The following is a 15,234-nucleotide window of genomic DNA, read 5'->3' as shown; positions in this document are numbered from 1 at the left end:
CTTGATCCTAAAATGTACAGTTGGTTGCCTAATCCTGTAATTTCAGCTGCTAGACAAGACAGGTCCAGGCAACCTTCCTGAATACTTAGGACCAGCAGCACTCTGGCAGCTAATAGAATATTTTTTCCTCCCTAGCAAAACAAGCTTACCAAATTACCAAGGCCAGAATATTTGTTCATCAGTAAGGAAAGCAGGCCACAATTAAGGGCATGTTCAGGAGCTGACTGTCAATTAACCCAAAAAGCCTAGTAGTCTGTATGTATTCACTAGCATGTTAGCCAAAAAGCCAAACTATCTGCATCCATTACTTCAATATAGATCAGTGTTGTTCCATCGGAGTGGCCCTGGTTCAGGTGCATCCCTGTGCCAGAAGCCAGCACAAGGCCTATGATTGTACACAAGGTCATCATTTATCCTGTAAAATGCTTAGCAAGAATATGTAGAAAAGTTGAGGATGTGAGTTAGAGAGAAAGGGTTGTATGTATGTGCATGCATGCATGTGTGTAGGTGGGGAGGGAATGTGAGAGAAATATCACACAATTTAGTCTCGTGTATGGGAATGGAGAACGTAGATTAGAGGAAAGTATTAAAAAACACCTACTTCAGCACTGAGCAGACTTGCACTGGGTAGCTTTTAGTGCTGGAAGAGCACATATGTTGTGTCCACTGAAAAGTGGAACTGAACTCATTTTAAACAAGAAAATCAAATATTTCTATTAACTTTTTAAACTTTTTTTTTGCTTTCTTAGAATCTTCTCAGGCTGCTCCATCCCTTGACATCCGATCTGCTTTCAAAAGAAGGTAACTTTAACTTGTGATCCTATGAAGTTCGTCAATAAGTTATGAGCACACATTCATCCACCACCATCTCTGCTAGCCAAATGTATCAAGTGTTATTAATAGGTGGCATTATAAATAAAATTGACAGAAGTGAGATTTGAAACAGTTGGATGTGGGTGGGATGCAGTAATCTTATATCATAGATATCATGTATAATAGAATAAACCTTAAAATGAGATTGAAGTGCAATTTCTAACAGGTAAAAAAGAAGCCAGTAAATGTATTTTATTTATTTATTTATTTATTCAATAAAATATATTACCATATATTTCTTGAAAATTACAAGCTATGACATAAAAGCTATTGTGGGTCCAGTCATGCACTCACTGAAGCCAGTGGCAAAACTCCCATTGACTTAAATAAGATAGAAATTGGGCCCATGTTATCTCAGAATAGAAAAAAAGCATGTCACAGATTCATCTTTACAGTAACATTACAATACACACATTTCAAACAACTTGGTACAAAGCATTCAGTTCTAAATATTTTTTCCTAAATTATTTGTATTTGGGATCAAATAACCATTAAAACCACTGATATAATGTGGTCTTTATAGTTCTTACATCATCATTTTTCTTATAAAAAATAAATATAAATAGTGGAATTAATTTTACACACAGAAGACCAATGTTATTTTTTAAATTTAAGCATATAAGCAAACTTCATAACTGTCACTAAGAAGTACCTCTTTTTTATTAAAAATATGAGCTATAAAGGGCAAACGCGTGCTCAGAAAGATATTAATTTCAAGGTGCTTTCCTTTCTAGGGGTATATTTTTAAATATAGCACAATGGCTCAGCAGCAACAACACTGCAAACAGAAGAAGATATTTCTGAAAACTTTAAGAAAACTACTTTATGAAAAATCTAAACTGAAACCCTGGCATCACTGAAAGAACTTCAGTTGACTTCAGTGGCTCCAGGATTTTACCTCTCATTTTACAGGGATCACCGGACAACAGAGCATTTTCTTCTGTGTATAGCTGTAATGAAGTTTCCTTGCTATGGAACACCTTCTACAAGGGAATGCATCTTTTAAAAAGGCTACAATTCCTCTCTTAAGAGTACAAAATACTATTTTTTCCTGACTTCTCCCTCCACTGACACACACAGTATATAACACTGTGCTATCTGGTATTTGACATGGTATGCATTGTTAAATGCAGAATACACAACAATGCAAATCTTTGCTTTACATTCATAGCAAAGATCAGCACAAGTCCTTTGTTTTTATATAAACATATTATTGGAACCCAAAAACAAAGCCCTTTGTGTTGGCTGGCTAAAGTACATTTGTGTTACTGAACCGTAACACAAATTTTGGCAAATTTATGTATGCCGCTACAAAAATTTGTCTGATAAGTATAACAACAAACAATACAAACCTTTTGTGTTATTTTCCACAGGTGCTTGTTATGGAAACATGGCTGTGTGGGAAAGAACATAAGTTTGTGTTGATTTTATACAATTACTTGTGTGCCTAGACAGTATTGCATATACAGTATATCTAGAGTGTTTGCAATGTGTGTTGTTTTAGTCTCTCTGTATTAAACAAACATTTGATTTTTCTTTATTAATAACAGCGGTGAAGGACAAGACGATGCAGGAGAACTTGACTTTAGTGGTCTCCTGAAACGTAGGTGAGAACCAAGTGATGAAGTGAGCAGGTGTGGATTGGAAATCTTTAAGTTCACACAGAAAGAGTTAGGTTTAGCATTAATCATTTCTCAGGAATTTGATATTTTTACTTTCTTCTGGTATTTCTAACTTTAATACTTAGAATAGAAAATGCAAACATTGAGCTAACTATCATGTAAATATAACGGAGGAAAGAAAGTTCTCAGATCTGTCAAATGTTTTAGGTTGTCGTAGGCTTTCTTACTGGAAGAGACCCATAGTATTTAGTCTATAGACTATCTATTTTGTTTGCATGAGGTTTTTTTTTCCTATGCAGGGATGAGCAGTTCAGAAAATTGAGTCTGGTGTGAACATAAGGAAATACAGGGGTTAAGTTAATCCTTTGGGTACATTTTCAGTTTACTTTATTAAGTATTTTTAGATTAAAAACTGCACACAGTGGGTGCGTCTACACGTGCACATTTACAGCACAGTAACCAAAATTACTGCACAGTACAGGCACAAGTCTACACATGCATGCCTGTACTGTGCAGTAAATATGCCGAGTCATGCCAGCTTGAGAGTAAATTTGATACCTGCATCATGCAGGTATTAAATTTACACCCAATTAGTTACTGCACAGTAACATGTGTAGACGCGTTATTGCTCAGTAACACTGTGTTTGCAGACCGACTTGAGACTAAATTTAGTCCCAAGTCACTCCATACACAATGTTAATGAGGTTGACCACCTGCACTTGTAGATGCCGGCCTATTCCTGCTTATTGCGCAGTAAATTTAAGCTGGCATAAATGCATGTGTAGATACTCCCAGTGCTTACAAAATCTAGGGACTGACATTGTTTCCATGTAGTTTTCCTGCTCAGTGCATGCACACCATGGAAGAGGATTTTAAGTTAATTGAACACTGGCTTTTCAGTTCTTTCCTTCTTTCTGGTTCAACTAGAAAATTCAGTACAATTATTATTTATTCTATACCAGTGGTGATTGACTTTTGGTTCCAGGGGCTAGATGAGTGGCACAGGGCTGGTCTGCAGGTTGGATCCTTTGCAAGGGTAGCACACAGGTTTTGGCCCCGCATACCTGAATCAGGCACTGCACATCCGGACTAGGCCCTGTGCCAACTGGATCAGGCTTCATGTAGTCCTGCTTGGGCCTCACACCATCCCAAGCCCATGTGCCTGGATCAGGCCCCATATGTTGGAATCTGGCTCTGTACTATCCCAGCCCTGCACATCAGACTTAGCATGCAGGACCACACTATCTTGTCTGCAGGCTCCCCAGGGGTTTGAAAATTTGGCAGCAGGTGAGCAGCAAGTAACACTGCTACCAGTCCCCCACTGCCAAATTTCCAGACCTGTAGAGAGCACAACAGGCAGCATGACACAGCTCTGTGGGCAAAACTAGACTGTGGGCCATAGGTTGAGCACCCCTGGCCTACACTAACTATGTGTTCTTTTATGATGTGACTTAAAAAACAAAGAACAGTTGGATATCTTTATGGGATGCTGAAAATGTACCTAAAATTTGATACCAGCTTACAAAATTAGGGGAAAATTGCTTTCAGGTGGCTTATGATATGGCTTTGCAATTCTAGTATATAAGGAAGAGTTTATGTCCACCTGTTTGTTCCAGTACAAGAACACCTGGATAGAAGTGTTGGTATATTCAATTTCCCCTTATATGATGACAGTTAAATAACTATGCATCATTATTTCAATAGCTCATTTAAGATCTGAGCACTATTAAGACAACTATACCCTACTGGGGTTGTAAACCTTCAGACCTGTTTGGCTATTGATACAACAGTACAACTTTTATTGAATTCAATGGGAGCTGGGTATGCATTCCTGGAAGCAGAATTTGGGCCTTCATCTCCACTATTATTTACCCCTGAATGAGAAAAAAAAGTTGAGGTGCTTAAGTAGTATGATAATAGAGACTGTATAAGTAACTTAGCTATTGAATTATCTAAGTTGTTTCATACAAAGGAAAAAAAAACGTGCTGGGACCAGAATATTGAACCAACCATCAATCTTATAGTAATAACTGAAAGCAAAAGAATTTTGAACAAATTCATATCCACCAGGTCTCTATTTTTACTCTCTTCTCATCCCTAACTAGAATCTTTTATTTTAAAGATGTTCATTTATTTATCATACTAATACAAGAATAATGTAACGGTTCTAATGACTTTCTGTGTGGGGTTTTTTATTACTAATATATGGATGGCATGTGAAGAAGTTTCAGTGTTTCTGTGGTAATGTGAAACAGTATCTTTTATCATTCTACTGACATAAATTCATTATTTTTATGATAAAATGATATATCCATTGAAACATAGTAAAACTGTTGTGTTTAATGGGCAAACCAAACTTTTCATTGAACCTGTTTTTAAATGTTGTAATTTAAAAAAGGTATATTGACTGTTTTGCCCCCCCCCCCCCATGTTTAAATTGGTGAAATGCAATCTTACATTTATGAGTTTAACTGACTGAGAAGTATGATTGCTACTTACTTCCCAGTCAGATTTAACCAACCATTACTACTGATAGGACAATTAAACATACATGTTTCAGTATGTTTGGAAGCAGTATTCAGATGTGTTCCTAGTCTACTGGCTTGCTACAGTACTTAAGAAAACAAGCTAGGTCTTTTTTACCAGTGGGTGCATAAGTACATTGTGTATATATATTTTACCCAAAGTCTAAAATGCCTAAAACCTGAATCTTGCCTGCTTTTTAGCTTTGTGCTGGTCTTATTGGAAGACAAATGAGTTAGTTATCTTAATGACATACTGTGTGACTGGGTATGTCTCATGACTGTCAATGCATCAGTAATGCTGTTAAGTCCCAAAAGCATAAGATCTCACAGGGCACAGCTACACGTCGCCGTATGGCAATGATGCTACTGCGTCATAATTGCCATATTGTGCTGTGTGCACAGCACACGGTTAGATTTTGCCTCTACTTTGCCATAGAGGCACGCTAAAACGGGGAAGCGTGCTGCTCCAGCAAAGTTGCTGCTGGTCATGTGTAGACCCACTTCACTCTACATTGTCATAGCGACCTGCTACAGTTATACAGCAAGTTGCTACAGCGATGTAGGGCAACATGTAGACGCACCCATAGAAACTCAAACGTTACAGCTTAAAAAAAACTTTTTTCAACACAATGCACATCTTTGAAAAAAAATGGGATGAGATTTTGTGGCCCAAATGATTTACAGCAAGCCTATCAAGAAAATAATAAATATTGTTTGCCCACTATGCACAGGTACAAATATTACAGTCTTGGAACAAGGTTTGTTTGCTCAGTGTCAAAATTTGTTCTCCATTTATGCAAGGGGAATAGAAAGACTGTTTTAAACAGCTGAGATCAGGACATGCAGATCCTCTTTCTCAACCAGAGCCTGATTTAAAGGGCAGACATTACCATCTTTACATGGACGTTTTTGTGCAACTCTCATTAGTGCTAATAATGGTAATGTCTGCCCTTTAAATCAGGCTCTGGTTGAGAAAGAGGATCTGCATGTCCTGATCTCAGCAACCAGTTGCAGGACCAGAGTCTGCATTCATAGAATCATGGTCTTCTTTTATGATAATTAAGGAATCTCGAGCTTAGGCTTTGATCTTAGTTATGTTCTTGTGAATCAGACTCCAACAAAATCAGTGAAGTTAGACCTGCTTAAATGAGTTCAAAATTAGCCCTTATGTTTCTGGAGTATTTTTAAATGGATTTTTTCATGAAGAAATATAAAAACTCCCACAAAGTGCTGCCACTTCCCTGTTGCCCATACTAAAGCCCAAGACCCAAACTCTTCCTACGCTTTTGAGAAGTTAGAATTTCCGTTCTGTCTAGAAAGGACCAAACTGCATTCCTGGATTTTATTTCCCTGAAGAAGTGTGAATTCAGAGTAGACCTTGGTTGCTCAGGCCCATTCTTAAGTGAAATCAAATTTTGATTTAAATCTACAAACTTGGCCAAAACCTTTCTAGCATAACATTGCACTTTAATGTCCCTCTGGTCCCTTATTTCTAATTCAGTGACGTCTCACTAAATATGCTACAACATTTTTTTTTTGCTACTGTTAGGGAGATTAAACAAGAGGAAGAGCCTGAGATAGATGTGTGGGAGCTCCTGAAGAATGCCAATCCCAATGAGTATGAGAAGATTGCGTTTCAGTATGGTATCACTGATCTGAGAGGCATGCTAAAACGTCTGAAGCGCATGAAGAGGGAAGTGAAGAAGAGTGCAGGTATGAGGAAGGCAGAGTATTCTTACATCTAATGGTCAAACAGGAGTTGTCAGCTCAAGAGAAAGAATATGATTGGAAGTACCATGAAATATACAGGGACAAAAACTACCTTGATTTTGTGCAGAGGTACTGAAAGAGACTAAGCAGGGGCAGATTTTGCTTCACGTAAAGCTGTGCCCTGTTCAGTATTTTTAAAAACATCTCTGTTTCAGTTGGCTAACTTGCAGTGCTTATTTCAGCAAAACTGGCACTGATTTCAAAGGGAGTGTTGCCTGATTAAGGACTGTAGAATTTAGAGACCATGCTATTAAGCCTATTAAGGCATGTTATAAAAACAAGAATTTTAAAGTTACATGCAGGTTCACTGTAACCCCTGTGGATGCCAGTACATTCAGTTCTGTTCGGGGTAGGCTGATTCAGACTCTTTCTCCCTAGCTAGATTGGTTATGTCAGGGGCTAGAGCCAGGTTCTAGTATCCAGGGATAATAAATAATCTGCTCTCAACCCGGTTTACCCATACCAGATTCCCCAGGTCCAGAAAACCCAGAAGCTATGTATAGTTATTTATTTAACTCTGCCAGTCGCAACTAGAATCAAAATACATAGCTATGCTTGTTGCTGTCTCATTTGGAAAATTAAAATTACTTGCAGTCATTTGGGCAGTCAGAAGTCCATCATTTGTCTTTGCTGTTAAAACCTCTCCCACCATACCACAGTGTCACTTTTTCAGTTACAACAAACTCCAATAGTGTAGAAAAATTCACTCTCTCCCTTCTATTTACCTTCCCATTAAACAAGAAAAAGAGAGACATTCAAAATAAATGAAAAGCAGCAAAATTAAAGACAAAAGGAAAGGAAGTATTTTGCATTTTTTAATTAAACAAAGCCTTTAAGGAACCCTGTCCAAATGATGTCGTTGGGACAAAGAAGTTGATAATTCAAAAAAGATGATTCATAAAAAGATTAGGCATGTAGTTGAGTAATATAATAGCTAAACTTGCTCTGAGTTAGGACAAAACATGCACATAGAAGAGCAAACTTTGTTAGAAATAAGACAATTATCAACTGCTTTGGGTTATGAAGAAATTACCTGTGTCTCCATTGCCATAGGCATGTAATTGCACAATTGATTGTTTATGGGAATTTAATGTGAGCCAACATGGCTGTTCCTTTCTTCCTGTGGAAATCTTTTAAGGGCTAGAACAGGGAGGAGCAGCATCTTCCCCCAGCTACACTATAAACTGAGGTTGGCTGCACAGTAGTTAGGAACATATAGAAACAGAATTGCAAGGAGATGCCTACAAGTGATATTTAGGAATGACCCTGGGTCACTCTCATCTGGCCTAAGACACATTAGCCTACCCTATCCATCTATATTATCTTGTTGTGGCTACACATCAAGCACAGAAGCAAAGACAAATAGTGGGCAGACTGATTCCTTGAAGAGCTCCACTTGAGGAATAGAGAGTTGTCTTGGGCAGAACCTTTCTAGGAATCAGTCTGCCCACTGGTTGTCTGTGCTTCCTTACTTCGCTCTAATTGTAGGTAATAGAAGCAGGAAGTGGGACACACAAGGGTAAGAAGATGGTAGAAAGCTGTGGGACAGCTGGGCGCAAATTTCCTTCTTTGTGGAAGTTTTGAGTGCAGTTTAGACAAACACTTGGCTGTGATAGTTTGAACAGGGACTCTGTCCTGAGCAGGTAGTTGTATCAGATGACCTTCTCTGGTCTCTTCCAGCCTTATTTTTCTATGATTCAAATAAGATTGTATGGCTGGGTGAGTTCTGATAAAATAGGCCCAGGGTTGATCTCTGGCTTTGAACACAGGAAAACCTTTGGGGGCAGTCTGGATTGCCATTGGCAAACAAGCTAAGGGTCTTTTAATGCAGAGAGTTGGTGGCCTTGAGCTAAAGGCGAGGCTACAGGATACAGGATAAATAGCAATATAGACATTCCCTAAAGAACCTCCTAGGTCACTGAATCCTGTCACCTGCTAGCAGAGACAACCACATCATTAATTCCTTTCCTAAATTGATAAATTAGAGATGGGCAATTAGTTGTGAGAACAGTGCATTTACTTTTCAATCTACTATGTATATGCTCTCTTGGGCCTTTCTTTTGTGTTCAAAAACAACTGAAAACTCAAAGTGAAACTCTTGAAATCCCCAAGTTTTACTTGGCTTTAGGTTTAAATTAACTGAACCATAAATTTCACATGATCTCTGCAAAAAGTCACCCCAGGGTTATAGCTTAGTTTTCACTTGAGCAGGCTTACATACCTTAATGACTCATTTTGACAAACCTCATTGGCATTTTGAGCTTATACTGGGATCTGAAACTTGGCTAATTTTGCCCGACATCATATTTTTACAAATGTTTTGCAAATACAGTTCTAATTACAAATGGAATGCCAGTTTGCATATTCCAATCTAATGAAACAATTTGGGATATCATTAACTTTTAGCTAAATCACAGAGCGGCTACTCAGGCAAACAGATATTCATTAAGAATTTTACCTTGGTAAGGGTTTCCTAGTTGGCAAACCTAGAAGTAACAGTAATAAAGAGTTTCACTGCCAGTGATTTGATTATAATACCTATAGTATATTAATAATTTTTTGTCTGAAGCAATAATGGGTTTTTTACAATGTTTGTTCAGTTTTGCTTTGTGGAGATAACATTCACATTCTCATTTCTTTCTCATTATCCTTTTTTCTTTCTTTCCTTTCTTTCTTTTTAAATAACACCACTACCCCATAACAGCTTTTGCCAAAGTTCTAGATCCCGCATATCAAGTGGACAAAGGAGGTAGAGTAAGGTTTGTTGTGGAGCTGGCAGATCCAACAGTGGAGCTGAAGTGGTATAAAAACGGCCAAGAAATCCGACCAAGTACAAAGTAAGTGATATAACTGAATATGAATAGTGATAAAAACCCTCTTCTCCTATACTCTCAGTGAAGCAAAATACCATTTGTTCCCTTGAGAAGGGGTTTGTGTTTGTTTGTCTCTCTCTCTGAACAAGTTTACACCAATTTTCTTTCCAGACATTTTATTATATTGAAACCAGAAACAAGTTATACACATACTAATGGTAATATTGATTTATATTTTTAAAAGAAAAAGTCACATTATAATATGGATGCTAATCTTAATTTAGAATGTGCTCTGCACCCCCCAGCACAGAGAGGTAAATGAAAGACGCCAGTATTCCCAACCAAATATACTATTTTTATTCACATATCATGCTCATCTTTTTCATGGAAACTAGAAATCACAAATTGGGGTGTGTGTCTTAAATGGGGCAGCTGGTTCCAAATACAGGTTTCCCTCGATTTATGCTGTACATGCATTCCTGGAAAAGGGTGCATAACTCGAATTTACATAAAGGGAACCCACTTTACAATGTAACAAATAGGGATGTGTTCCAAGACCTCAACTGTACTGACCTCCAGACCCATTTCTACCACTTTTACAAGACAATTTTGGTACTCACCAACAGCAGACAGTACACACAAGCACAGGGGGTGGTGAATGTTACTGCAATGGGGATGGCAACTACAGAAACACGTATTGCAGACAACAAGTGAGGAGCACAGATACACACAGGAGACTATATTTTGCTGCGTGTCACTCCCACAATGCACCACACAAAGCAGCTGACTATGGGCTTCCACCACACCAATTGTATAAGAGTGATTTTACTTTGCATATAACTAATTTTGGTATAAAAAGGGTTATCACATAAGAGCAAATTCGCATATACAGAACCCATATATAGCAAGGGAAACCTGTAGTTTGGTTAAAAAGAAAAAAAAAGGTCTTAATTTTGCCTTTCCCAAACAAGGTGCATGTTTTATTTGGAGGTGTGTGGCATGTGAATAAATATGGTACTATTAGCTCTGCCCTGGTCTGAAAATGAGCTAGTTTTTTCTAGCCCTGTACAGGCAGAAAACCAGACTCTTTCCATAGCAGAATCATCAGAAATACCATTGGCTTTACCTGCTTGGTCCCATTACTTTGTATATTAGCTCATTCATTGTGCCTCTAAAAGAGCATGGAGCTGTGGTTGGCAAGGAAGGGAGGAAAGGGGTGTTTTATCCATTTAATGTTCATATTTGGATCAGCTACATTCATTAACCATCAGGAGTACTGTCACATAGTGCTCCTGCTCTAAAGAATAGCAAAGTGCACTTGGCAGATTAAAATCCCTGCACCATGGCACTGCTTGTTTTGCCATGCAGATGGTGGCAAGCCAGCCTGCTACTAGAGGATTCACTGGGCATGTCTACATGAAATGCTATGTCGCTGTAGCAATGTAGCTCATCACTATAGTGACATAGCATCAGCAGGCACAAACTGTGACACACCACCACTACTACACAGTAACAATGAGCTACTGCACAGTAGGGTCGGAAACAATCTGTACAGTGCCGGGACTGCACAGTAGCAACTCATGTAGACGTGGCCAGTGAGCAACTTCCTTCATCTCCTTTACTGCACCAACCAATGCAAACTTTAGTCAGGGCTGGCCCACAATTTTTTAGGGCCTCCTGCAAGATATAGTTTTTGGGGCCCCCGGAGCCATCGAAAAATCAAAATTACAGTTAATTGCAATATAAAGTCACTGAAATAAAATAGTTGAGGCTGGGCTATGCACATGTGGGCTGTGCTGCGGGGGGCACGGGGTGGGGGAAGCACATGCTGGGGACTCCTGGGTTTCCTCCCAGGGGCCAGGGCTGGGGCTGGGGCAGGAGTGGAGCCAAGAACTCCCCCCACCCCCCTCCAGCCAGGAAGAGGCTCCCTGCCTGCACTGAGCCCTTTAAATGTGATGCAGGCAGTGGGGGGTGAGCAGGGCACGGCCCCTTGGCTGCAGGGCCCTCTGTGGCCACAGGTTCCACAGGATAGGACAGGCCGGCCCTTGCTTTAGCCCAGCATTAATGGGCAAAAGAAAATGCGTAATAATTTTAATCTGCTGTGAATGTTCAGTGGGGTCCTCCATAAACTGAAGCGTGGACTCCTACAGAGTAGAAATTCAGCTGAGTGCCTTGGTTTATTTCACAAGCTGCTGAACAATCATGAAATGTTAATAAGCATTGGTCATGACAAACTTGGAGCCACTTTGAACCAGTGATATAAAGGTGAAAGGCTCCCTTTACCAAAGCTCCGTATACAGTTACCAATCCCCTGAGGCATTTAGCTTACCATTAACATCAGTGTATCTCAGCTATTATTGTACATGTAAAAATATTAAGAGCATTAGAAGGATGCTTCAACTCCTGTCAGTGCTTATTTTTGTCTTAACTGGTCTAGGATTTCAGCCAGCATTTTCTTCAGCTGTCTTCAAGAATCAGTTTACATTTTTTTCCCCACATAATCATGTCTGGGATTTTCAGAGAAGCCTAAGGGAGTTTGGTGCCAAACTAATCTCTGTTCTTTCTTGCTACTGAGCATTAACAGTTCTTCTCCATCCTTCTCCAGAAAGATCTTGCAAGCTGTCTACTCCAACTCTCTACACAGACAGTGATATTCCCCAGAATAATCCCTACAGAATTTCATAGTTGCAACAAAAACGAGAAAAACAAGAACAAAGGCCAACAATTTTGCTAACATAAGTTTGCTCTGTGTCTACAGATATATTTTTGAGCACAAAGGTAACGAGAGAATTTTATTCATCAATAACTGCTCACTGACTGATGACGCCCGCTACCACGTGACAGCCGGTGATGAGAAATGTTCTACAGAACTGTTTGTACGAGGTAGTGCACATCAGATTGCTTTTGTTTCTAAACAGTGAGCCAGATCTTCAGCCACTGTAAAATGATGTAGCTCCACTGGTTTTCATAAACCATGTAGATTTATAGCTGCTGAAGATTTGGTCCAGTCTAGGTTTATGTGTATGTACCACCAAAGGATTCCTCTGTATTTCTGTGGCAGGCTGCTGGTTCCTTTCTTCATACCTCCATTGGTTTCATGACGCATTTTGAAATGTAAATATAGTTCATGAGGTACAGCACACTGGAACATCATGAGTCTGTGATTACAATCCATTTTGGGGGAACACTGAGTAATTTGTTAGCCTTCCCTAACAGTGCACAGGCTTGACAATATCAGTATGTTCGAGACAACTGATCTTTTGAAAATAGTCACAAATTAATCTTCCAGCTGTTAGTTTTATGACAAACTTCTGTCAAAACCATGGACTAGTGCGTACTTCTTCAAATCTCTGTGGCCATGTCTACATGAGATGCTGACTGCACAGTTGTTGCTGCTCAGTCATTTAGTACTTGCATAACCAAGTACTAAATTACTATGCAGTAACCGGTGTTACTGTGTAGTATACCAGCACAGCTGCCTAGTGAAGTTTACTGCCCATTAGCTCGTTACTACTGCACAGTAGCTCGTTACTACTGCACAATAGCTTATTACTACTGCGCAGTAGTGTTGTGTGGCCTGAAGCATGATAAAATGTTGCTGCACAGTAGTAACAAGTTACTATGCAGTCAACATCACCAAAAAGCTATTTGGGGATGCTACTGCACAGTAAATTTCGTTACCGTGCACTCATTTAGTACTTGTGTATGCAAGTAATAAATGACTGCACAATAAAAACTGTGCAGTCAGCATCTCATGTATATGAAGTGGGTGTATCTACACATGTGCTTCACTGAGGAGCTGACTAATTACCTCCACAGTAAAGCATCACCATCTACAAGGGTGGCGCTATTAAGCTGGAGTAAACTAATTACCTCTGCCATGGGATAACACCGCCTGACACAAGTACTATCCTACAGCGGAGTTATTTAGTAGGGCTATGTGAAGCTTCAGGTGCTGATTCAATTCGGAGGAGATTTGGCCTGATTTGGCGGCTGAATCTCCGAATCCGAATCAAATCAGGAGACAAATTAAAAGGTCCAAAATGATTCGAAGCTCTCCAAACTGATTCAGAAAAGATTTGGAGAGCTTCAGAGATTCAGGAAGCCTTTGCTCGCTGCTGCAGGGAGCTGGACCCGGACTCCGTGCTGGTAAGTAAGGGACAGGGGAGGGGGTGCTGGAGGAGAGGGAAGGGGACCATAGGGGGACCCCCACCAGGCCCCATCCACTGCCTGCTCCCCCAGCCCCCCTGAGTGCCCCCTGACCCCCACCCACTCTCCCACCCCCATGGCTGCCCGACCTGGCCCAGCTCCTGCCTCTTTAAAAAAAAAAAAAAGCTCCACACTTACCAGCTGCTGCACTGGCCTCAGGGCTTCTGGGGGCTCATGACAGAGCCCTCCATGCAGCATGGGGGAGTGGGGGGCAGCAGAGATTCCCCCCTGCCCAGCAGGAGCCAGTGAGTAGGGCTTTTTTTTTTTAAAGAGCTGGGGCCAAGAGAGAGATTGGGGGATGGGGGCTCATGACAGAGCCCCCCATGCAGCACGGGGCAGTGGGGTGTAGCAGGGATTGCCCCCTACCTGGCAGCTGCTGGTGAGTGGGTTGTTTTTTTTTTTCAAAGACCTGGGAGCTGGGGCCGGGAGGGGCAGCCTTTAACAGGGCTGGGAGAGCAGGCAGGGGATGGGGCCTGTCCGATTCGGAGATTCGGCTGATTTGGCAGTGGCCAAATCTCCGAATCAGATTCAGCCAAATCGATTCGGGACAGTGATTTGAATTACCGAATCACTGTCCCCCAAATCAGCCGAATCTAAATCCAATGCAAATACTAGCCACTTTGCACAGGCAATGCACATGTGGATGGTGAATGGGGTGGCTGGGGCATGAGGGTGCTACAGTGTGGGGCTGCCTGCTGGCTAGCTGCACACTGTAGCACCCACATGCCCCAGCTAGCCCCTCCAAAGCATGTTGAGCTGGGGTGGAACAGCCTTGGGCTGGCAGACTGACTCCTTGAGCCCCCTGCCAGCCAGGGCTGTGCCATCCTGGCTCAACATGCTGCAGTCCCAGGTGTACATATAAACATTGTGCCCAGAAGTAATAAACTTCAGCATGAAATGCACCAGAGTTTATTCATGCATACTAATTTCATGTGTAGATGTGCCCAGTGTCTTTTAAAATGTATGCACTGAACAGGCAGAATTTTCTCTTACTCTTAAAATGGATGGGTTAAACCCTATAAGGATATAGTATTATAATGCTCATCATCATGTCATGTCCAGTGTGCCACCTGAGGAAAATGTTGTGCTGGGAGAAGACAGTACATCGCAGATTTTGGTGTCTGTCCATAAGCAACTTATATTGGCAAACTGCCAGTCAAAGGGATTGAGAGAGAGAGTTTTATTCAAACCAATTCAAGATTTTGCAGTAAGTGTGCCTGCTGTTTGTGCATAGGCCAGCTTCTTTCTGATTTCAAGTAGAAAAAAAACCTGCAGTAACTGTAGTATTCACCAATACTCTTATGAAGACAACTGATCTTAGTTAGAATTTCTTTCTTAGAAAAAAAATGTGTTATGAGGAAAAATTATTCTTTTTCATATAACTTTGTTTCTGAAATTGTAAAACCATATCTTTCCTCACCA

General features: G+C 40.4%; 1 protein-coding gene across 2 annotated transcripts in view; it reads left to right on the top strand.

Moving 5' to 3' along the window:
- MYBPC1 (myosin binding protein C1) overlaps positions 1-15,234 on the top strand; it is a 115,792-nt gene that overhangs the window by 49,836 nt on the left and 50,722 nt on the right. For both annotated transcript variants that reach the window (XM_059726447.1, XM_059726448.1), the window contains exons 9-13: positions 750-801; positions 2,424-2,480; positions 6,570-6,733; positions 9,495-9,627; positions 12,362-12,486. In XM_059726447.1, coding sequence (XP_059582430.1) covers positions 750-801; positions 2,424-2,480; positions 6,570-6,733; positions 9,495-9,627; positions 12,362-12,486 — 531 coding nt within the window. The remainder of the gene's footprint in view (positions 1-749; positions 802-2,423; positions 2,481-6,569; positions 6,734-9,494; positions 9,628-12,361; positions 12,487-15,234) is intronic.

Source organism: Alligator mississippiensis, chromosome 4 (assembly GCF_030867095.1).
Source record: "Alligator mississippiensis isolate rAllMis1 chromosome 4, rAllMis1, whole genome shotgun sequence".
Taxonomy (NCBI): domain Eukaryota; kingdom Metazoa; phylum Chordata; order Crocodylia; family Alligatoridae; genus Alligator; species Alligator mississippiensis.
The sequence above is the reverse complement of the archived record's forward strand: the minus strand, read 5'-3'. Positions and strand labels throughout refer to the sequence as shown.